The sequence below is a fragment of the Pygocentrus nattereri genome, chromosome 1, assembly GCF_015220715.1.
Source record: "Pygocentrus nattereri isolate fPygNat1 chromosome 1, fPygNat1.pri, whole genome shotgun sequence".
In the NCBI taxonomy this organism is placed as follows: Eukaryota; Metazoa; Chordata; class Actinopteri; order Characiformes; family Serrasalmidae; genus Pygocentrus; species Pygocentrus nattereri.
Genome location: NC_051211.1, coordinates 23,117,607 through 23,142,970, shown reverse-complemented (window position 1 = coordinate 23,142,970; position 25,364 = coordinate 23,117,607). Strand labels below are relative to the sequence as shown.

General features: G+C 37.5%; 1 protein-coding gene across 3 annotated transcripts; it reads left to right on the top strand.

Annotated features, from left to right (window-relative positions):
* The first annotated feature begins 1,555 nt into the window (after positions 1–1,555).
* On the top strand, positions 1,556–24,992 carry lrrc71 (leucine rich repeat containing 71). 3 transcript variants are annotated; one of them, XM_017715379.2, is made up of 16 exons: positions 1,556–1,716; positions 2,885–3,019; positions 4,384–4,503; positions 4,712–4,787; positions 5,132–5,206; positions 5,705–5,773; positions 8,468–8,627; positions 10,247–10,330; positions 11,324–11,398; positions 12,918–13,019; positions 15,916–15,994; positions 19,958–20,031; positions 20,177–20,200; positions 22,011–22,122; positions 22,202–22,290; positions 23,766–24,992. In XM_017715379.2, the coding sequence occupies exons 1-16, from the start codon at positions 1,641–1,643 to the stop codon at positions 23,886–23,888; spliced, it is 1,473 nt and encodes a 490-aa protein (XP_017570868.2). In that variant the 5' UTR covers positions 1,556–1,640; the 3' UTR covers positions 23,889–24,992. The 3 variants fall into 3 exon arrangements, with proteins under 3 accessions (XP_017570868.2, XP_017570867.2, XP_017570869.2); XM_017715378.2 differs by having other exon boundaries at positions 12,909–13,019; XM_017715380.2 differs by lacking the exon at positions 1,556–1,716 and having other exon boundaries at positions 2,889–3,032; positions 12,909–13,019.
* Positions 24,993–25,364: the final 372 nt, after the last annotated feature.

Here is a 25,364-nt window from a genome sequence, read left to right as displayed (position 1 = left end):
TATAAAGTCTAAACAAATGCTACAGTGTATTGAGAACTCCGCAGTTAGAGCTCTTACCCATGTTAAGAGTTCAGCTCACATTACTCTATTCTCTCTCAGCTATAGTGGCTACTGGTCCTGGCCCTGCACCACCTCGTTCCTCTCTGCCTCAGTGAACTCCTGACCTCTTACACTCCCTCTCGCTCTCAGGTCTTCTTGTGAAAAATGATTTGTCCCACGCACCAGACCCACCTTGGGAGGGAGGTCCTTCAGTGCCATGATCCCAAACTCTGGAACTCTCTCAGTCTTTCCATGACTGCCGTTTTTTTTGCAGTTAGGAAATGTGCCATCCTCACCTGTTCGATCACAAATTACAGCTTGTGAAGACATTTTTTTGACAGGTTAAATATTTTGTAAAAATTAGAAGACAGTTAACAAAATTTGGTAGAGGGTCTTCTTAGCGCAGGCAGGGGGCATCATGCCCCATTTCACCTGTTTGCCCTTAAACAAAGGACTTCAGAGTGGTTTGATATGAAATGGTTCATTATAAAGAAATGTTGCCGACTCTGATTTCTTTACAGTGAGAGGACTTTACAGTGATGTGTACTGTTTCGTGCTTCTCAGCCATCAGCCAACGTATTCACAACCTTTTCATGCAATTACTTTCTGTGATGTAGCTTTTAGAGGTATTAAAAACCTTCAAAAGTCTGGCTCCATCCTCTACCGCTGTGAGCGGGAAGTTTCTCTAGAATGGCCCATTTCAAATCAAACCACTCTGCAAGACTCTGTGTACACCTCACAAGTTGATTTGTCCAGAATCCCTTTTTAATGCTCCAGGATGCTTATAGTGGCCTATCTAATTGTATTTTCCACTCCTGATTACTGTATTCAGACTGAATAAGCTGCTCTTCTCTCATGTACTCAGACCAGAGCCAGTCGGCTCAATACGCTCACTGTGCACGTTGCGTAGGGCCCCACAAATAACACGAGGGCCCTGCTTCCCGCCTCGTGTCACAGCTGCGTATTGTTTACAGCTTTGATGGGAGGATGAACGGAAACCATCCATCCGGTTTTAAAAACAAGTGACTTCCAGGAGCACCAATTAGGTAAACTTGTCTTCTCTCTTAGTTTGATGTCAGCAAATGTGCTGCGTTTTTGCCCAGCACAAAAGTTCTACTTGGGTTTGAAAGTATTTATGCTAATATAAACATTCACTTTTCTTCAAGATTACAAAGAAACAGTCTATACAATAAATATTGTTTGTTTATGCCTCATTCCGTTCTGTGTCTACTTATTCCTAGACAGATGGAGCAAGCTGTTTTAAAAGAAGACTGTAGAGGCAGCACCGGGGTGTCAGGTGTGACTGTGTGGGGTTACAAATGGGTTACAAGGATCACGGGTCAGGCAGGAGGGCCTTTTATTCAGACTAACGGCTGCAGTAATCCTTTCAGGCTGGCTCTTGATTTCAGTCTTGTCATAAATATAAAGTCAGCCTGTAGGGGGCGCCAAAATGCAAAAAAGCGCGTCGGCCTCGCCGTGTGTACTGCTGTTGACATGGTAACCGCGTCAACAAAAATAACCTTCCTGACGCCTCAGTTATTTAGACGACTCTTTTTTCTCTCTTTAGTTGCTTTTGTTCTAGAACCTGCGACTGAAAAAGGATGAAAAAACGAACGGAAAAGGTCACCAAAGAGAAAGGAGACTCTGGAGCTGAGGACGACGCTGCGAAGAGTGCAGGTTGGCTGGCTTTGGTTGGGAGTCTGTTGACTGTTAGCAATTAGCTTCCCCTTTCGTTTAGATTTGCTGTGAGAAGCAGACATTTCTGTGTGTATCTACCAGTAAGTTAAATGAAGTTTTCGTTAATCAGCTGTGTAGACAGGGACACACTGCATCTGTATCTTATGTTACTATCTGACTTTCAGGGCTGTAGGTACAGGACAAATGCCCGGTTTACCCTGCAGGGGTCAGTAGAAAGCCTTGTGCTTCTTCCTATAGAAACATTTGAAGTGGGCTTCATGCAAGCTCGTTTCCTCCACTGGAAAAAATTGTATAGTCATTGGGACCTAGTATCTCATAAATATGGCTTTCTATCTCATAATAATGACAGCATAAATACTTTTTCATAATTATGAAAAAAAATTCTCATTCTCATTTCATTATAATGAGGTAACTACTTAAGCCCCATCAGTCCCATTTCTTACTTTCATCCCTGCCTTTTCGAGTGTCACCTGCCCGTTGGAACTGACAGGGGGAAGTGGTTCAAATCTTCCCTACGAAATAAGAAAGAACACTACTTCATTAACAGGCTGCTGTAGGCCACTCTGCCGTAAGCGGTAAGGTCTGCAACCTAATGTGACTTTAGGAGCATGGGTGGGACAGTTATTTGTAATTGCCCACCCACAATTCTTCGGTGAGATGAAGCTTTAGTCAGCTATTTCCCGTTCCACCTTAAATGGTGCAGTAGTTCTGACACCTGAGGTGCCAGAACAGGAAGTTTTGCTCGTAACTACCGGGACACATCCAGAATGCTGTCAGCGATTCTTTGGTTGTTATGAAGATAAAACACTGGAACGGCATTAAAGTAAGATATTACAATGGTTATTGTAATTTTTCACCAAGAAAATACTTACATTTGTGGGTTTCTTTGGTCGCTCGTGCCGCCATCTATTCCTTTTTTCCCACGTAACACTCCGCTTGGAGCGTGCGTCGGGACGCCCTACCCCAGACGTGAACATGCGGGGTAAGGTCTAAGTGGTAGGGATAAGAAGTGAAATGGGATTGGGCGTGAGTCATAATTATGGAAAACTGTCTCATCATTATGACTTATTAAATGGCTGTATAGTTTTTTTTCCCAGTAGATCTTGTTAAACTTGCTCTAACTTTCACTTTTGGTCTCTCTTCAAAGATGACTACCAGTGCTCTGGCAATTTGGAGATGGACTTCCCAGAGCTGTGTGCATTAGCTGGCATAAATGAAATCCCCCTCCTGAAGCTGAGACAGCTGACAGCAGCATTCCCTTCTACAGACAGCGGAGCAATGGGTATAGATTTAGGGTATAAATCAGCTTTCCTTTCTCAAAACATTAATACAGTTCTGGGTTACACCTGCGCTTATAACAGGAATTCCACCAAATTTTTTTTAAAAGTTCTACTAAATTTACATTTATAAATCACTGGTTTCCTGATACGCTTAATCTGCAGCAACTCGCAAAAATGAAATCGCTTCTCATTCTCCAACTACTTGTTTGACTTCTGCCGTTCCACTTTAAATGGCACAGCAGTACATTCTGGCGCCTCAGGCACCATTTAAGGAGGAACGGGACAATTCGAACGAGTAGTTGGAGGATTAAAAAAAGCGACTTCAACCTCGTAAAAAGTGGAACATTGAGAGAGTTGTGGAGAAGTTTCCTGAGATGTGAGAAAAGCAGCTATAGCTAAGCTAATCTTAAAGCACAGCAAAGTCTGAGTTTGCGTAATATTTCTAGCCTGTTTTAGCACATCAGTACACACTGGGACATACAGCCAAGACGGTAAAATGGACAGAAAATGTTGTTCCTCCCAAGGTGGTTTCATTATTGCTGAAAGGACAAGGCTTCTTAACATTTCTGTTGCGACCCCTGAGTTAAGCCTGCTAGTATGGGGTGATCAGTGCGTGGGGCGACCGTGCTCTGTGGTTCATTTTGCAGGTTGACTGAAGCCTGTAGTGAAATTGTAGCAAATATTTCCGCTATGGCTACACAAAAATTTATAGGCGCTACAGCTACTAGCTACTAATATTTGTAGCTAACTACAAAAAGTAACGTGCTACTTAGCTACTCCCCCATCCCTGATTATCAGGTTATTAACAGTGGTGCTGAGAGGAACCGTGGCTTGTGATGTTCACAGTGTGAATATAGCCAATTTGTTTACAGTCAAATTTCTAAATTTCTTTAGTTTTGACCTATAATTTTGATAATTGTAAAACTGAAGTAAAAACTGAGTGATAAATCTGAAAAAGCACCCTCTATGCCCTGCATGGAATGGAGCATTTCATGCCAAAGTAGTGTGAACGGCTGTTTGCATTAGTGGGTTTAGAGAATTTTTGCAGACATTTTGGAAAATCAGTGAAATTCCCTGTTAAAAGGTTCATTGTTACATTCATTTTTGATCACACCATGATTTACCTCAAGAGTACTCATCTTGGAGACACTTCTGCAGAGTTTATATCCAAGCTTAATTTAAACATCCAATATTGAGATGCCCCAAAGACCTTGATTGGGTGATTTTGATTATTCTTGGAATTAAACCCTTCAGAACCCTTCATTATTGCTCTGGCTGTTCTCCTCATTATGTGCAAAATTGTCAAGGCTGTTGTTTAGATGAAGATTAATTAATCAAATGAATTAAATCAAACTTCTCTGTTTAGAGGACAGTCAAACCCAAATCTCGCCTGGAAGCCCTGTGACAACTTGGTGTCCAAAACCTTGCATTCAAGCAGAGATGGAGAATGATGACTCTCAGAGTGCAAAGAAAATCATCATATCTGGTAAGATGATTAACTCCAAAAACTAAATATTTACACAAAATGTCACAAATATAGGATTGTACCATTGTGTATGCAGGATAGCAGGAGAAAATTTGAAATACAAGGTTCTTGTATTGTTCAGTGTCATTATGTTAGAAGAGTAACTGCTGTTTACCAAAAAACAAAAAACAAAAACACTCTATGCTCTATGATTTGTGCTACTCTGTAGGTTGGCAGGTGGATGAGGTGATGGCTGAAGTGCTGAGTAAGATATTACCATCACTGAGCAATTTACAGAGTCTAAAGTAAGTAGTTGAATGTTTGGATATGATAAATGATTTGTGTGAGTAAATTAGTGTGTAAACTACGCTAATAAATATAACATGATATACTGACAAATGAAAAAGTTTGAACATTATTAAATGGCATTGTTTGTAGATATCTTAAGTGAAAATACACTATGTGGCCAAAAGTATGTGGACGTAAAGCTTGTTCTATCCCATTCTAAAACCATGAGCATTAATATGGAGTTTGTTGACGATTTACCTTATTTTCACTTAGAGAATCTACAAAATACGTCATTTTACTGGGATTTGCGCACAACTGTATAATGTAATATATTATGAACCGCATGATGATATATTTTCAGGATGTGGCAGGCCAGGCTGACTGATCGCATTTTGATCTCCTTGAAGAACACCATTTCTATGTGCTCACATCTCAGGTGACTGACACAGGAGAGTGACTGTGTAGAGAGCCATACTTCAAATAAAATGCTACACCGTACAAAACAAAACAAAAAAATGAAGTATCAAAGCAATGCTTGTGAAAATATTACATTCAAATTTAGCTTTAAATACAAGAGGTCCGTTTATAAGTTTCATTATCCAATGTCCTAGACTTTTTCATGTTGACTGAAAGTCATTATGGCTTGACTGAAATCTTTATGCTTTGCACTAGTCTGCTGTGCCTCTTACATTGAAATGTACACGATTGCATTTGGACGTTTGAGACATGATTTTGCAATTTAAAGCATACATCAATGAAAAAATCTGGTTTCAAGCTAATATAATCACACTTGTAATTGGTTGTTTTGCTCTGAACCGCATCCAAGGAGCAACTTGAAAACAACTTAAATTATTATCTGTCATAATATTCATGCATTTGCCTTGGAAACTTGGAAACTAAGAACTACTCTCTGTTCTTGCTTTGTCTGCGGTAGGACAGTCATTTTGGAGGGAAACCCAATTCCAGAGCAAAGTTATCATATCCTCATTGGAGAGGACAGTATGTAAGTGTTTTTCACACACAGACTGACATAATAAACTCAGATATTTAAAAAATGGTCACATGCATCTATAACCGTAAAGAGGAGCTTATTGATATAGACCTCTGAGGATGTGTCTTTATATTGTAGTTGGTAAATAAGAGGGTTTGACAATAGTACAGTGTGTGCACTGTGTTATTTTATAGTGTTGAGCAGCCCCATGCATAGATATTTGAGGGAGAAAATGGCAATTTGAACATGAGTGAAATTTAATTTGATTTGTATCACATAGCAGAAACTGTTATTTAGAGAGATAGAGGGCCTGATTGATAAAACTCAGTACAGATTAATAAAAGATGGTACAGTGTACCATCATGCAAAATGTGCAACATGATAAATAAGAAAAAGTCACTGTGGTGGTGACTAGCAAGCCAGTGTTTTTAATGTGGCTTTAAGAGGCAAGAGCCAATCAGAATAGACATGTAAATGACCTTATGCATATTAATGACTCATGTCAAGTGATGCTTCTGTTGGAATTTGCTGAAGATGCTTTTAAATTTGTTTCTTAGTCAGAAAATATTTTTACCATAAAAAGAGACCTGTATAAGGACACAAATTATAACATCTTAAAATTCCTTTTCAAATTTATTGTAATTACAGTAATAATTTTGGCTAACATAAAGTGTAGCGTTGATATTACAATTTGGTACTAAATGATTTTATTACAGTTAAAAATTGTATTAACATGCTGAATTCTAATTACTACAGCAAACTTTTAACTTTTATTTATTTATTTTATCTCAGGAATTCAATTTACGCATATGAAAATTTAATTTCACTTAATAAATGTTAAAATATTGGTATCAGGAATTTGATTTGCAAATATACATAGTTACTATTAATAGTAATAAGTCAGTTTTTACTTGTAAGACGTGCATTTTAGTAGTAAATATGTCATTTTCACATGTGTAAATTGTAAATGTGTAAATATTTTGTAAAACCTGTAAAATCCGTTGTGAAAACCTACTTACAAAAAAATCAATTTTAACATATTTAGAATCTTGTCACCGCTTGGATCCAGCCTTGCAAGACAGGGACTTCAATTCCCAGAGTCCTTTGGAGTCTCACATGACTTCATACTCCCCACCCCACTCCTGGCAGAGATCTAAGTCTCCTGATTATTAAGGACTTGCACCTGCATTAGATTAGACTGGACTCTAAGGTTGAGCCATTTAAGCTCAGACATTGCACAGCTACAATGCGAAGTATTGTTCTGCTGAACCTTACCGAGCCTTTATCTTTGTGCCGTTTGTTTTCATGTGTCTGGACTTTCATATTGGTTTACTGACTTTTGTTTTTTGCCTTGCCCCTATTTTGGATGCCTCTGCCTTTGTCGTGTTAGATCTGTACCTTTTTGACCTTATCTCAGACTTTGACCACAATTCTGTTGTGCTCTATTGATACTTTGACCGTTTATTAAAATTACGCTACTTACCGGTCTGTGTTCGTCTACGACTCTCTCACCCTTACAAATCTCAATATGCCAGATTACATTTCACTTATTATGAGCTAAACCTTCTTTCCATACACAAGAAGGGGATTTTCTCATCTGTTCTTCTGCAAATAGCAGTTTCAAGCATGTCATTTTGACCAGGATAAAAGTGAGATCTAGTCTCTGAAAAAGTAATTTTCTATCTATTTAGGTAGAAACAAATTTTAAAAACATCATAGTCATCTGTGGTCTGTACAACTGGTACTTACTGTTTTACAACTGTTTTACTACAAAAACTGAAATGTCAAAGCAAATGTCTGCTTCAATGCATCAAGATATCAAAGGTGAGACATAAATGATCTTATAACATTTTTCCTATCTGCTGTGGTAGTATGCTTTAGCCTGGGATAATTAGGTTTTAAAAAGTTTTTAAGTTTGCTGTGTTGTTTTTTCCTGTCTTTTTACATCTCAGTTGAGTTTGATTTTATCTCACTTATGTTGTCTTCATTAGACCCTCCTGCCATGGCCATGTTTTAGCCTTCATTGGGCAAAAGCTGTACCTATCACAGGCTGACCCATGATTTATAGTGAAGAATGCAGCACTGTTGGTTGTGTTTATATGAATTCAGAATTCTGGTTGATGTGTACACAGTCTTGCTGTTGTTTTGTATCACCACAGAGCAGAAGCATTGGGATATGTAGGGTGATGTTATGACATTGTGGGACATGACACATTTGAAAACTGTATCTACCTGTTGGCTTACCCACTTTTCTCAGTACTGCCTAAAATATTTCAGCCTATACCACTGAGGCTATGTGTAATACGCTCCAATAAACTAAAGGGAAAAGATCAGGAGCTTGAGCCTCCCTGTTGTCTGTCTGTGCATCAGTCTGATATTGAAGTAGTGTATAGTTATAAGAGTAGCTTTACTTTCATGTAACTTAGTGACATTAGTTGAGCGCAAGAGTGTTCGATTTGTAAATGACTCCATAATTCATAGCACTAAACATATCAACTTTGCAATTTTTTCCCCACAGGGTGCTACAGTGACAATTTTCAAAAACAGCATTGATTTTTTCTCTAAAGATAAAAGGCTTATTTGGCCATGCCATTGACTATGAAGCACATCCTCAGAGGTCTATGTGCTAATCTGCTTTTGAACCAGTACACATAGACTGTTTTTTTGCTTCTAAACTATACCAGTCCTTTTCCCTGCCACTGCTAGGATAACCCACCTGTCATTGCGGAACAACTGTATAGGAGAGGAGGGAGCATGTTTGATTGGTTCAGCTCTCTCCACAGTACATTCTGCCAACAAGAACCTCCTAACACTCAACATGGCCTTCAACTCTATTGGTGATGGAGGTGCCATTCATATTGCGCAGGTGCTGAAGTTTACAGAAATCTAAATACAACAAACTAACAGCAAGTCTGTAACCATAGGCACAAATCACAAATCACTACCTTTATTCTTTACCTGCAGTTAGTTAGGTCTGTTCTGAGATTTTATGGTGTATGATCTTGAATTTTGCATCACTAAACCAACGTCTGAATGCCAATGACAGATCCTGTGCTCTTTTACAAGCATCCAGTAGTTGGTATGCATGTCTTAACTGTAAAAAAGTTATATGATAGAGAACAAAAACATCTCCTCAAATGGCTAGGATCTACCAGCAGGCCCAAATGTCTGTTACTCAATTTTTTGGCTCTAAGCTTTGCAATGTTAGATTTGGGTATTTGGACCTCTCTGGTGCAAATGTGTAATTGCATGCAACTTGTGGAAGAACGCTTCGTGCTTCAGACCTCTTCCTTGAGCAAATGAAACTGCCGGTTGCAAGTGCGTTGAAAGAGTATTCAAAGAGAACTCAGTCAAAACTCTGAGGGTGTTAGTGAATGATCTGCTATTACAATCCTAGCTCCATCAGTATAATGTTGATTTTGCATTTGTGATCCAAACATAGAGCTGGACTTTCTTTTTGACTCTGGTGTGTGACGTCAATATGTATAAGACATGTGGCGTCATTTGAAAACTCCACAAAATCTATCATGACATCCCCCAACATTATTATTAGTGTTTAATGCTGTTTCTTTCAATTTAATGCTACTTCTTTAAATTTTAACAAAAAACTTAAGTAGTGCAGTTTTAAGAATAACTGCAACAGGGCCCTCACCCCTGGAGACCTAATCTAGAATGGCTCATTCCAAATCTTGCACCTCACTTATTTCACCTCTCCATAACTACACACAACTCCAGCTCATTTCTAGGACATTAGTGTATACAAACCCCTTTGTTTGGTCTGCTAGTTGAAAAGTCTCTATGTCTCATCACTATTCTTAGTGATGTTTATACTTTTGCTTCATCTCCTGGTTTTGATTAATGAATGTGTGTATCTGCCTGCCTTGTTCTGACCACGTTCTGACCCCAGACTGTCACGACTCTAATTGTTGGACTTTAATAAGCCACTAATGTAGCCGCGTCAACCTAGTTGTTAACTGCCACTTTGAATTGTAGTTACTTTAAAGTTATTAAAGTTACTGAAGTAGCCTTGGAATGGAATAAGGCTAAAATTGGAATCTAGTCAATATATATATAACATTTCTTATTGTGGGATATGGGAATATCATAAAATCATTTAGCCTGTTTCTTGATATTTTGCTACTTAATTTTGAAGTAATGATTTCCTAGCGGAAATGTCTTATTCCATTGGCAGATACTTCTGCTTATTATAAAAAATAATGCCTAAAGTAAAATTAAACCAAAGTAATGCTTACAAATGTATGTGATGATGAAATAAGACTCTTTCAGTAGAAAAAATGTCAACAAAACAAATAAAATCATTCAGAAATAAGTTGAATAATCTTGAAATGCTATTGCAACAAACTATTATTATATAAGCTTTATTGACTGGTTTAAGATGTTTGCACTTCTCAAGATATTTTGTTTGCATTTGACCTTCTCTATCTCGCCTGTTTTTATTGTTTTTTTTTTTTTAATCTTTTTCAGGGGCTGCGTCTCAACCGCTCTTTGTTGTGTCTCTCCCTGGCCAACAATCATATTACAGATACTGGGGCGGTCTGTTTGGCTGAGGTACATCTTTATAGATTCTCAACCCTTTATGAATATAGAAATTATTGGATTCCTCCTTCCACAGAGAGTTAAAGCAGCTATGCTAGTTTTCTCTCTAGCCACTTGCTAGTCAGAACACAGCAGACGTAATTCTATATGGATCTCAAAAATGTATTTTGGTTACACTCGTGATAAATGTGGTCATGATCTGTTTCTGACCACCTCCGAATGAGGTTTGAGTGATTTGAGTGTAATTCAATGCATCCTAGAGGTGTCTACACCTGGCTTTTCATACGATGAAGTAAAATCTGAATGTTATCTGTTCACCAAATATGCCTGCTGTATAAACAGGTGTCATAGAAAGTAACTAAATAAATCAGAAAATAGTCACAATTAATGATTCAAAGTACTGTGTTTACTGAAAAGCTCTTGGCCAGGGAGAAACTCCAGGAGAGCACCTAGAGATCTCCAAAGGCAGACCAAGGTTACAACGGTTATATACTCCACAAGTAGGGTGTTGTTACTTTTCATTGCTTAACAGAGAACAAAGAAGTTACAATTTATTGGTTACATCTAATTGTGATATGAATAAACATGAAAATGTAAACATATATGCATAATTAAACGCGCTTATATGGTCAGAAAGTCCTCATACACCCGGCCTTTTCTAGAAGCATTCTTGTCTGTGCCCTCAAGGCCACTAAACAATGGCTTACATTAACCCCTGTCAGCTAGCTAGGCCTCAGGAGAGAAAAACATGAGGCCTGGACAAATGTGAGGAGTAGACCATTTGATAGTCCACCCTAATTTTTCAGAGTAACATATCTGTCATCTTAAGCAAAAAAATACAGAGTAAACATACAAGTGAGTATATACCTTCTAAAAGCATACATCATTTATGGACATATAAGTAAAGTGACCGGCTATGATAAACTCCACACATGTACTCCTCTCAAAGGTGAAGCTTTTGTCACCAAATCCACACAGGTTTACTGACTCTGTCCCTCTGTATAGGTGATTGGCCCCTTTGCTCTGACACATGAGGAGATCGTTGAGAGAAGGAGGCAGTTGATGAAGAGGGACCAATTGGTGAGGAATCACATGACATTGTAATTTCTTATTTGTTGGATCTTGTGCTTAAAGGGAGAACTCTACCATCTTTTAAAATATTCTGCATAATTCAATCTTTAAAAAAAAGTAATAAAGAGTGAATTGATGCGAAATGGTTCATTATAGAGAAATTTACCAACACAGATTTCTTTACAGTGGTGGTGATGGTAACCAGGCATCTCAATGTCTACAGCACAAATATAGCAATTTTATTTGCTATTTATCTAAAACCTCCACCAGTGAACCTACACATATCTTCTGATGATAAAAAAATTGTTAATCTAAGAAAAGAAGAACCTGTCCACCATGAATGTTTCAAAAAGTACATTTTAAGCCAAAATCTTCTCTCAAAACTATCATAAAACAATGTGTCAGGCAGCGTTTCTGTAACCATTACATGTAATAACTTTATTTAAGGAAGTTAAGAGGCGTTAGAGGCACTAAACTCTTCAGATGCCTGGTTCCTGCCATCATCACTAAACAATTTTGACTCAGTTTGTTTTTTAAGAACAGAGCATTTCACATGAAACAATGCATTTATGTTTACACCTTACATTCATCTGTTGGATTTGATTTGAGCTATTTTCGATTAGACAATTTAGATAGAAACCATTTTTTTCCTGGTATCAGTCAGAATTAGGGCAGACTTTTCATCATCTGTCCCTCACCTCAGACCCACTGCACAGAAACCAAGGCCTCTTTGGTTTAGCCTGAGCAATTACCTGTGAAAGAGCTAGCTAGCTTGCATTTTGACACTGTCGAATTAATTTAGAGTTTGCAAGCTTTACCAGGAACTGTCATGACTTCACTTTCTAGTGGTGAAGTAGATTGTTTATGAAAGGTATCACATTACTTTGTTATTTAGATATAGATGGTAAAATGATGGCATTGTGGTAATGTTGCTTAGAAAGAAAATCTTTGATACAGCCTACATTTATATGTAAGATTAATGATGTTAAAGTAGTGGTAAGTCAAAAAAATATGTTTTCTTTGGGAACTTTTGCCACACAAGTGCCTCTTCACCATGAATGTGTTTTAAAAAGTACATTTTAAAACAAAATCTTATCTCAAAACTATTGTAACACAATGTCACAGACATCAGCCAGTGGATTTGTAACTATTGCATATTAAAACTTTATGTAAGAGTTTCAGAGGCATTGAACTCTTCAGACAGTAGTTCCAGTCACCACCACTGTAAAAAATCCTCACTTTCATATTTATTTCATAACAGACTCATTTTCCTTCCAGTGGAGCAGTTCACATCAAACCACTCAGAATTTCATTCTGTAAAGATTAAAAAAGGTGGAATTTTAGCCAAATTTTTCTCTGTTGTTTTTATGACACCAACATTTCAGTCCTTGATATGGTCACATTCTCAAATCATATTTGCTCTGCAATTTGTCTGCCGTCCATTAGCTCAGTCTGTTCTTTTGTTTCTGTCTCTCTCCTCCACCACACTCTCTCATTCCCCACCTCTCATTTTATTTAGCCATCTCAGGTGGACATTGCAGACTCTAAATGTGAGCGCACTCTCTCCATCCCTAGCAGCTCATCACTGGAACAAAGCAGTAAAGGAACCAAGAGTGCCTCTAAGAAAAAGGTACTGTCACTCTGTTTCTCCCATCAGCTTGTTTAATTCTTACTGTCCCTCAAAACTTAATCTAGAGAGCCATTTTAGCTGTGTAGTCTGAGACTGTTTTTAAAGGGTCTGTCAGATTATTTATTCCCTTAATGTGTTTATGCCTTTAGTTTTATCTGAATTATAATCATTTATACAGTACTGTGTGAAAGTTTTAGGCATCTAAGCAAATTTTTTAACAGTTGACCTCAGCAGTGAGTTTTTCACAATATACATTAGAATAAAGTCATATTCATAATTCACATAAACATAAAAACAATAAAAAGTAACAAGAATTTCTTGGGTCCATATTTTTCCTTGACACCTTCACAGCCTCCACAGAGACTCGTTAATATCATCAATTACATCATGAGCACAATTTACTGAAGCACTGATTGGTCAAACCAGGAGCTGCTTTTTAACTACATATAATACTGGGCTTCCTCGAGGAGAGGCTTGAAAATGGTTAAACAAACACACGAACATCCATCCATCCATTTTCTAAGCCGCTTCTCCCTCAGAGTCGCGGGGGGGGGGGTGCTGGAGCCTATCCCAGTGGTCATCGGGCGGAAGGCAGGAAACACCCTGGACAGGTCGCCAGTCCATCGCAAGGCAGACAGACACAGACAGTCAGTCAGTCACAGACTCACACCCAGGGGCAATGTAACAGGTCCAATTGGCCTGACTGCATGTCTTTGGACTGTGGGAGGAAACCCGGAGAACCTGGAGGAAACCCACACTAACATCCATAAATCACAATTATATATATATATAATCATTATTAATTGATATTCTATAAATTTTGTTTATTCAAATATTAACACTTTTCTCAGCAAATAAACACATACTACACAAATAAATACATTTTGAAAACTTGGGTGCCTAAAGCTTTCACACAGTACTGTATATAGAATTGCTAGATTGAAGGTGCAGTAAGATCAAAGTAAGACTGTTGAGATGTGGATGAGGTGTGTAGATTGTCCGTGGACGTCATCATGATGATGACTCAGAGGTGCAGTGACAGGCCTATAGACCGATGCACCAGAACCACTGGCCATTCATCAGCCTGATGGCCCGGGGAAAGAAACTCGGAACCGTCTGGTTCTGGACTTTATGCTTCTGTATCTTCTACCACTTGGCAGCTGTGAGAACAGACAGTGGCGTGGGTGGGTGGAGTCCCCCTGCTCTTCCTCAGACAGCAGCTGGTGTATAAATCCAGTAGGTTTGAGAGCCCATATTATGCAAATCCAAAATTTTAAAATAATGACATCATATGTAGCATTATTAAAGTTTTCATACATACAGTCCATATATAAAACAATCTATTTTGCATTCATTGTTTTTGTGATGTCACGAAAACCAGCACATTTACTTATATACATTGATTCAGCCTATAGCAGTTTAGTTGAGCCCGTTCAAGAACACAACCTGAACTGCTTTTTGACTAGGGCACTTCGCTGGAGGACAAAAACCTTGCATCCCTGAAATGTTATATTTTCAGGAGAAAGAAAAACGTTGTGGAGGATTTGAAGGATGTTGTGGAGGATCTGAAAGTTCTGTAGCTCTAGAGCAGTGAACTCTTGTTCACTTCACAGTGTGCCTTCAGTCACAGTAAATTTAGTGTGACCTATAAGATTACAACCAAATACAATGTAGCATTTTTTCTACCTTTCTGTACCTTTCTAAACAGACGGTTCTCGTAACACTCAGATATTGTAATCATGGCCAGGTTTGACATCTGTTCCTAGTTATTTTTTATGAAGCACATCTCTAAAATAGAAATAAGAAGGATTTTGTGAGCTAAAATAGTCTCTAAAATAGAAATAAGGAGGATTTTGTGGATTTGGAAAATGGCCTAGAAAAATAATACAGCTCTTTTTCAGACAAAGCTGGACATGACCTAAAACTAATATGCTGATGACATAATGGAAGCCAAGAAGATCAAGCACCATGAGCTTTAATGGTTCCCAAATGATGCAGAGATGAATGAAATGGGAGGGGTAGAGGAGGAGAGCAGGGGAACCCCTCCTTTGCCCAGAGGTGTATAAAATTGATATATTTCCTTTCTGTATGTTAGTTGCTGCTCGAGAACTAACTCAGATTAATGCTGTTTTACTTGTAAAGACTTTAACCTTAAATAAACTTAGAAACATTTCCACCATTCCTTGAATTCCAGTGTAAGTTAATGTAAAAAGATTTTATTTTAAGCAGATCTGGGCATTTGTACTTTTCCATTTGTCATGAATCTTTCACATAAGGAAATGATCTGGCATTTTCAAATTGTCTCAAAAATTAAGTACTACACTTAAAAAGATGGCTCTTCTAGGGTCCTTTATAAAGCATGAGTTCTAAATAGAATCATTTCATGCTTGAATGGTTTTTTGCATGGTGAAATGATTCTTCAGTATGATGGAGAATGGAATGTATTTGGTTCTATATAGAACCTTTTTGAAAATGATCATCCAGTCTTATCTGCTAAGGATAAAGGTGCTCTTGCTTGTTTAGAATGAAAACCTGCAGCCACTCTGACTCTTTGCTGATAAGATTTGGCACCCTGGTATAAGCAGTCACTGAGCCACCGGGGGACTGGAATATGTCATTTTAATTAATTTATTTAATATTATTTGTCCTGCGACCCTGAGGGAGAAGCGGCTTGGAAAATGAGTGAATGAATGAATGAACATTATTTGTCAGAAAGTGAGTCCAGAGGTGCTCGTACATTGTTTCTTTTTCTACATTAAGTACTAATTCTTCTAGTTCTTTTCTTTCTACTTGGGTGGCTAGAGTGTGTCCCCCCCGACCCCCCAGGTAGGTTGTCATTTAGGGCTCCCAGATGTTCAGAAACGGCCCTGAGTGACTTTAACATGTTTTCTTGCAGGACGTGCCCAAGAAGGAAGAGAAGACAGCAGCACTACAGACAGCAGCTACTGCAGGAAAAAAAGAAGTGACCAAAAAAGGTAGTACTTGAAACTTAGGTACATCCTCATCTCCATTAAATCTCAATCACACCTCCTTCAGAGCCATGTTGGGACAGTTTGACTGACATGGTCCAGTCACAGCGGTTTTACATAAAAATATCCTGCAGTCATTTTTGGGCAGTCGCACTTGTTGGGTAATTTACCACATCATAACTAAAATTTGTTTAAAATTGAAAAATCACAGACACTGCAGGCATGATCTCAACCAGCCCTCTTATTATCTTTGTGAGTTAATGTTGATAAAACTTGTCAGATAAAATATTGCAGTGATGGTGGTGAACAATGAGGAGGCAAAGCTGTATGTGTGTCTGTTTATTAGGAGGAATATTGTTAGCGTGGTCGGCTAAAGTGTTTGGGAAACTGAAACTGAGACTGTGTAGTGGTGATGCTCTGATAAACAGCAGGAAGTTGTCGGGACTACGAGCAGTTAAGCCTCTGCCCCAAGTCCGGGCATATGTTATATTACAACTAACTATTCTAAGTTAGGTTTTTATTCTAAACTTATTCTGATCTCTTATGCAAAAAGTTTATAAAACTAAAACACATTCTGCAAAAAGTGAAAGAAAAAGAAAAACAAACTTCAGTTGATGAGTTCTTTTTCGAAGGAAGGAAAAGAAACTCTCTTCATTTATTGAGCTTCAGGTGGCAAGATGGTTCCCGGTCAACCAAATGCAAAGATCATCACAAAGCATCCTTCTTTACATCCTATTTTGAGGTGAGCTCATCTTCCCGCCCATCCCTTATTATATGTCCTTGAATCCCTTTTTGGGTCCCATTACGTATTAGTTTAACAAGTCTTCTGGAAACCCTTATTTCCAATCACTCAACCACTCTTAACATATATTTTTTTAAATGTTGTCAGCCTTTCTGTATCGAGTCATCCTGAGCTTTGAGTTATCCCCAAGGCCATTGGTAGGGCACTTTCCTTTTGCCAGTCCTTATCATCCAGTCTTCTCATTAACAGCTAGCTTGGTTTCTTATTTTTGCTGTACAGGTAGTACTTCTCAGTCCTCCCAAACTCCACGTGTTTTCTGCCATCCAAAACTCCCTTTATACAATGCACTGCCTGTGCCTGCGTCAGAAGTTCATTCTGTCCCATACATACAACATTAGGCCTGTTTTCTACTGAGGAGATCTGTCTGTCTCAGCTATACGACTATAACTTTTTTTCAACAATTTTTATATGATTTTAACTTATTTTAGTAATTTTAAAGTAGTCATTTTTGATAAAACTCTTATTAAAACTCAGGGCTGTTTGCATGATATTTAAAAGGTGTTGGAGTGAGGACGTATGTCCTCATACCGTGCATGACAACAAGTGTCTCTTCATCTCAACGGTGGACAGGCCTTTTGTGCACCAGCCCCCTGACTCTCCCTGCTCCATTATGTCCACCATGGATCACAGAGTCTTCATGATCTCATTAATCAGCCTTCTCGCAAAGGTCCTCAGCGTCTTGTCTTTGAAGGCAGGGTTCATCCCAAGCCTGCCGGGAATTTCTCAAAATATAAGACATACACAGGCGTATAATAATGAACCAGAAAAAGGTCTGCCGTTCCCACTATTCCAGAGACAAGTCTTAGAATTCTAATGCTGTGTGCTGATGCTGTGGCTTGGTAATGAGTCCTCTCTCTCCAGGGACCAGGCTTTTCCCGTCTCACACAGGGTTAGTCATCCATGACCCTCTTCTCTGTGCTTAAGTTCAGTTTTTCAAAAGAGGAACTCCTCATAGCACAGCAACAACATTACACTGCAGTCTGTAAATAATGAGCTGCACATCAAGAAAGAAAAATCCCAAAAATCTAATAAAAACTGCATAAATATGACAGAAGTATTATCTGTCACACTGTGTCATTATAGTGCTGTTTATGACAGACAAACATTAAAGACAAACAATTTCAACAGCTTTAGTTTCTATGTCTGTGTATTTGTGCTATCAAAACAATGAAAACTCAGCAGAACAAAATCCTTTGCTTAAATTGCTGCTTACACTCCAACAGCATTAATTCCAGCTTGGAGGTCATAACGCGGTGAGGAAGCAGGAGGAGAAAGAAACAGTACCTCTTACAGCTCTGCTCCTCCAGGTCTAGAACCATGTCCTTAAAAATGCACTGTATCAGACATAGATATTCACAGCAGTAGAAAGTCCACCTATTCAGATGCAAGAAATGAAACAGGTCCAGTTCAGTTGATGAATTGCATAGTTTCTAATTTGTTTAAAATTACTAATACAAATCCAGTAACACATACTATTTGCTTATATTCCTTAGTTAGTGAGGTAAATTTAGTTAAGATCAGTTAGCCTGGATAACTTACTCACCTGGATGAACTTATTGGAGATGGGCTTAAACAAGTCCTTATCTATGTGCACAGCATCCTTCTCAAGGAACACGTCACAGGCCACACAGAGACACAAAAGCTAAAGAACTAATATTCCTAGTTGTTAGCAAAGCATTCTTAAGCAAAGCATTCTATATTAGAAAGATTATAATTTGATTACAGGAGATAATCTACAATTCATTCATCTTCTCTCAGAAATCCCACCAACTTAAAAAAAATGCAATACCCGGGTCAAAGTGAGTCGGGCAGTAACTGGATTTCTGCTTTGCACTCGGCCAGTATAATCACAGAAGACATGACATAAACCTAATGAAAAACTCAAACTTCATGCTGCAGTATGCATGCTTCTTTTGTGGCAATGCTGCTTGCTTATTCCCAGTACCACGGTCTGTTTACACACATGCACAGACTGAGAAATCTGGAAGAAATCAGAATAACAGTATACATGCACTGGGAAATCTGAATATTGAGCTAAAATCCAGCTCTCTTTATTGGATTTCTAGACTTTACTCTGATCTAAGAAATCAAAGTATGCTGTTTACATGACCATTTGAATAATCAGACAACTGCAGTAATCCAAGTATGATTTGATTATTGCATGCCTGTAAATGCACTCACTGCAATACCTTACTGTATAAGAATGGATTGGATTAAAAAGCTGGGTGACTTTCAGAGTGGCACTGTCATAGGATGTCATCTTTCGAACAAGTCAGTTTAAGTGTAAATGTTGAAGAGCAACAACATCTCTGCCATGAAATGATAGACCATACGCATTGTGGTGGCTCCACAGTAGAATTTGATTTTTAGGTAGAAAATAAAATAATCATCTTTTGCAGTAAAATAGAGCACTGCTGATCATAAGATCTAACACAGTTTTAACATTAAATGGTCTTAATCACTGTAGCTAATGTATAACTGCTTATTCATCCTTTATTACTGAAGGTTGGTGCACAGACAGCTGATCACACCGCAATGCAGACAAAAAACTCACCTAGCTAGTAGATCACAAAAAGGCAAAGAGAGAGATTTAAGACAAACGTAAAGCATTTGGTGACTTCTTTCAATTTATAAGGACTCCAGCAGGTTTCCTGTATATGTTCAATCTGCAGTGAGAAATGGTCAAACACTAAAAGGTCAGGAAGGTGCTGCACCATTTAAGAAGCCAGCAAATCAGAAACTGACTTCAGCCTCATAAAAAAACAAATTTTGAGAGACATTTTACAATAAACTATCACACTTTTACAAAAGTTTCCTGTTGGAGATGTGAGAAAACCAGCTATAGCTGTTCTAAAGCTTAAACCAGAGCAAAGTAAGTGCATTTTTGTTTATATAAGATTTATTAGCCTAAACTAACACATTGAAACATACTGAGACACACAAAATATTGTGGCTCCCTTCTTAACATTTCGGTTGCTGACCCATGGTGTAATGATGAAAAGCTTTCACTGCTGAGTAATGGCAGCACAAGAATGGTTCCTCAACAGCTTGGAAAATGTTTTACCAATTGTGAGTCTGATGGACACATCTGGGTTTGGCAGATACTAGCTTTAGTGCTAAAATCTTGCTTTTAACATAATTTTATTTGCTGTCTGTCACGGTTTCAGACACTAAGGTACCACGTGGTCAAGGAGGAAAGTCAGAAGGGAAAGACAAGCGCCTACCAGGATCAGAACAAGAGGTAATATAATGAAAGAGCAGGATGTCCGGAGTGAAAAATCTGTAAGGTCATTTCCTCAGTCAATGTGATCACACAAAAGCAAAACATTTATTTTAAAAATGTTTGTATGTTTTAAGTTAATGTTCTTCATCTGTTTTCCTCCCAGGAAAAGAACAGCTTTGTACAGAAGGTGTGTTCATATCTGCCTACTGTAATCTATGTTTTTATACAATAATTGTATAATTTTAATTTATTTGCATAATTTAAAGCTTCCTGCAACTCACTTGAAACTGAGCCGCAACAGTTGAAAGCGTCTTATCTTTGTGGAACAAGTTTCAGTCAAAACACCAATAACGCATCACATGCTCATGTAAAACTACATGGTTTTATTGATATAAATGCTTCAATGGACAGAATCTGGCTTATTAGGCATGTAAAAGGAGATTTTTCTGACTGATTCAGGGTGGTTGTTCATTTTGTTAATTTTCTGATCCATGACAACATGCATGAGTTTGTCTAAGTTTACTTTTACAGTAACAAGCTGTGTTAACTAATCTGCTAACGTTAACAGATGTTTAAATGGCTGCTAATGCCAGCTTTTATTCTTCTTTGGCCTGCGGGTATCGTGAAATATGTACCTTGATTCATTTTCTCTTCTCATGGCGTGCTTTAATTTTACATGGAACTCAGATTCACTTGAAATCTAAAGGATGAAAAATATTACAGAAGATGAGACAGAGATGTGCTCCTTGATAAATGTGCTTCTAAGACAGGGTAAGCAACACATCAATTAGGCTAGATAGATAAAAGACGTGTAGATATGGAAAAAAGAACAGCTGTGGAAAAAGCAAGTGTTTTTGTAACCAAATGTGTTGCATGCAACTTTGATTGTGAATTGCTTCATGTAACTGTCAAGTTGAATGGAAATAATGTTGCATGCAGCTCACATTATGCAGCTTGTTGCATAGAAGTTTCATCTTATAAAACCAGCCTATAAAGTCAAACTCTATCATTCGATGTGAAGTTAGTTTGGATCCATAGTTCTCCAAAGGAATCTGAGTGTCCAGATATAGTTCAGAGAATTCTGACCCCAAAAAACGCAACCCAAACATTGGTTTGATGTACCATTCCCATCTATCCATTTGCACTGTGCTAGGATGTTGTCCTATTTTCACACTGGCTCATTTTGCCCATTGATTTATTATCTTCAACAACTATTTTTTGGGGAATTTTGGGTCAGTGTGAAGTTAAATTCTTTAAGCTTGCTTTCATGCAACTAGTTGCATGTTGTGGGTTGCCTGCCACATAATTTCAGTGCAACTTGACACTTACATGAAGCAATTCGCAGCATATATTTCACATACGTCACGTATAATTCATTCAGTTACTCTGCTAGTTAACCAAATTAGTAGCTCTCATTTTTATACATATTGCTCTCACTTTAAAGTCATCTGCAAAGTTGCATATATGCTGCAAGTTTATCATATTTGTATATTTCTCTGCTGTCATTGGTATTCTTTAGTGCTATATCTGTTTTTTATCTGTCTAGCCTACTTGATGTCTCACTAATCCTGTCCTAGACGAGTGCATCTTGGTCTCCTCTTCTGTATTGATTTTCCAAATAAATCTGAGCTCTTGAAATTAGGGAGTATTGAGCCAGGGGAAATTTATCTAGCTATGCAGGTCACAATAACAGCAGGCTGAACAAGAATCGTTTTTTGTTTTCTTGTCTGTTCATCTGGTGAAATCAGTTGTTTGAAATGATGTCATTTGCTGTGATCATGTGATCCATTGTCAGTGCTTTGATAGAAAGTTTCAAATGAATCACAGGATGCTTTACATTGTGCGATTTAAGTGCAATTTAGTTCAATGTAGGTTGCATGAAAGTTTAACTGTGAAAAGCCAGCTTTAGATAGAAAGTTCCACAAGATATGAGTGCAGGCCAGGGATGCTATATATTTCCTAAATAAACAGACTCTGTGTTTGTTTGTGTGTATAAGACAGGTGAGGTGGTTGAGGCACTGAGCCCTTTGCTGGATCCTGGCATACGGCACATCGATGGAAAAGTCATTCAGCCAGGAAACACAGCACTTGTCTCTCTGAACCTGTCAGGTCAGTCATACACAGCTCATACTAAAGCATGTCTGTGAGTGTGCTGAGTGTTTAATAAGACCACTTTCTGTTCATTTAGGTAATAAACTGACAGAACTGTCACTTCAGAGGTTCTTGGCATCTGCGGTCGGCCAAGGTGAAGGAGGTCTCCTGCGTCTTTCTCTCAATGTGAGATTCATTTTCCTTGGTTGTTCTGAAGTTGACTTTTCCATGCTCTGCCCACAATCCATGTGCTAGAGTTGTGAAGATGGATAAGCTTTATATGAGTTGGCAAAATTTTGATTTATAATAATGAAAAACTGAGATACACAATTCTGTGAAAATATAAAAATTACATTAAACTCCTACAATGTTTATTTAATTCATTTATGTTGGCTACATAACGTGTCCACTTTAGAACACTATGTCATCGAGCTGGACAATGGTATTGTATTTATTGTTCAAAACTAGACAAGTTGTAAATGACAAATCATGCTAGCATTTGCTGGATTACACAACTGAAAACAATGCACCCCATCGATCCTAAGAGTGTGACTGTTTACACATAGAAAATATTAGGGCTCACAATCAATTAATTGGTGCATTATAACTTGATTAATCAGTTAGTCCTTAAAACAAAACTTGCAAATTATAGTATGGCAATAATATTCCATTCAACAAATGAAAAAAATGCAATGATTATTCTTTCTTAATAAAAAACATAAACACACCTAAATCTTCTTTTTAATGTTGTCATATCTTCTTAAAAGGAATTCTATCAAGGGCATCAGCTCTGTTCAATAAAGGAACTGTACCACCTAATCTTAAGCGGTAGTCCAAAGCAGACTGTTTTTTTCTGTATATCTCTTCTGACAATAAAGCAAAATTAAATAAAATAATACTGTGTGATTAATAATATAATGTTATAAAGTTTGATATTACAGATCACAGACTGACAGTCCAGTCATCAGCTGGGTCAGATCCAAAGACCTAAGGCCTGATCAGCCCATGTAAAACATTTATAAACGTGCATAATGTCATCGTTTTCAAATATATAAATTTTTATCAGTTGACCTTCATATATATATATATATATATATATATATATATATATATATATATATATATATATATATATATATATATATATATATATATGTTTTTATCAGTCAGTTCAAATACTGATAAAATACTGATCTCAAATAAATCTCAGTGACCTAAAAATAATTGACAAGTCAGCTAATTAATAACATGATCAGTTGCCAACAATTCTTTCATCAATGTTATCAATAATGTCAATTAGTTGTTGCAGACCTACAAACTATACACCATTTGAAATGAACGCACTCTAAATGAAGGTATTTTGAAAAACAAGAAATTAGCAGTACAATCTCTCAATAAGATAATGAGATTTTCGCCAACATACTGTAAAGCTTGAACAACTTATCAACAGTAACTGCAAAAGAATGTGTGTGGGAGCAGGGATAGACTCATTTAAGCAGCATTTGCCAATTTTTTTAATTCAACAATGGTAATTCAATTGCATTTTATTGATGGTCTGTACTGTAAAGTCTAATGCTAACAGGTTACCGTCAGCATTGTGCTCTTGTTTTGGTTCCTCACATTTCAAGGGTTAACCTCAACACTGCCAATTTGCTTTCCAGAGGAACTGCTTCCCCCCAGACTGTGAGACCTTCCTGAAGATTCAGGAAATTATGTCACTTAAGGATCCTCTAAACAAAACTAGCTCCTGTCAGGTGGATGATGAGCAGAGACAGGCAGCTTAGCATAGCAGAAAGACATATTGCTTATACATACATATATATTTATATATACACACACACACACACACACACACACACACACACACACACACACACATATAGATATAGATATAGATATAGATATACATGCACATGCATATGTATATGTGTATGCATCTTCCTGTGATGAAGTAATCTTGTCTCATATCAGAAAACAGTTTTCTTTGTTCTACAGCGGCACCAGCTTCATATATTCTCTGTGTTCACGTACTTACACAGGGTGCGTTTCAGGCCTTTTACCGCATGCGCTCTAGTTTTCTCTCTTTCAATGATACACACAAAAGCTATTTGAGTGCTATCTTACAGTATGAACTTTTGCCTGATAAACAAGGTTCTAGTACTGGAGTCCAGATTTGAGACTGTAAATAAATGGTCTTGGTCTTGTCTCAGTATTGGGGTAAAATGCCTCCGTCTGAGGACACTCAAATGGAATATCAATAAAACTTTTGAACAGAATAAAACTTTTTTTTTTTTTAGAACTAAAATTTTTATTGAATTTTTAACAACAGAGCAGATCATACAACTGTACTTCAGATGGTAATTAGAGAGCATTGTGCAGACATTCAGTAAAATAAAATAAACATCTCAGAATAGTGTTTTACAACAGGTTCCATTTGGTTTCAGCATCACATAAATCAAGAGTAGGAAAAATAAATGAATGATTAAATAAAATATCTACTTGAAGTGGCAAGGACGCGGTACCCGACATTACAGCAACAAGTTTACTAACTGGGGCATTACCTGAGTAGAGCTCTAGCACAGTCCCACCGTAAACTGAAAATATGCTTTTGGAGTCTTAGTATGTATGTTATTTTTTCCATTTGGTACAGTTCGCCAACTTTTTAGACCCAAGCATTGTAGGTGGGTGGCTCTAATTGCATCCACTTAATAGTAATGCATTTCAAGGCTGCTACAAAAAAGATATTTAAGAGATATAATTTAGCTCTACCCTGTATACCTGCTGGAATGATACCGAGTAATGCGACGGTGGGATCCTTATAAAACTTTGTTTTATAAAACTTTCTGTTTAATTCCGTAAACTTTCTGTAAACGTTTAAATAAAATATGTTCACTGGTGGTCACGGATCTAATTTATAAATGTGTGTGTGTGTGTGTGTGTGTGTGTGTGTGTGTGTATAAGGGCTGTCAAACGATTAAAATATTTAATCACGATTAATCTCAGAATTTCACATAGTTAATCGCGATTGTTCACATTTTTTAAAATCTGTGTAAATGTTATAGAAGGATTTTTAAGTGAAATGTTACAATTAAAATGGTGAACACATTTTATGCTAAATATACTAATGTTAAAAACTGCTGGGACAAGAGAAAACTGTAAGGAAGTTTTATTCACTCACATACTCACGTAAATCTGAACCTACAAAACACAAAATTGGATTTGTAGTAGATTAGGGAGCTGTAGTCTCATATATAAGACAT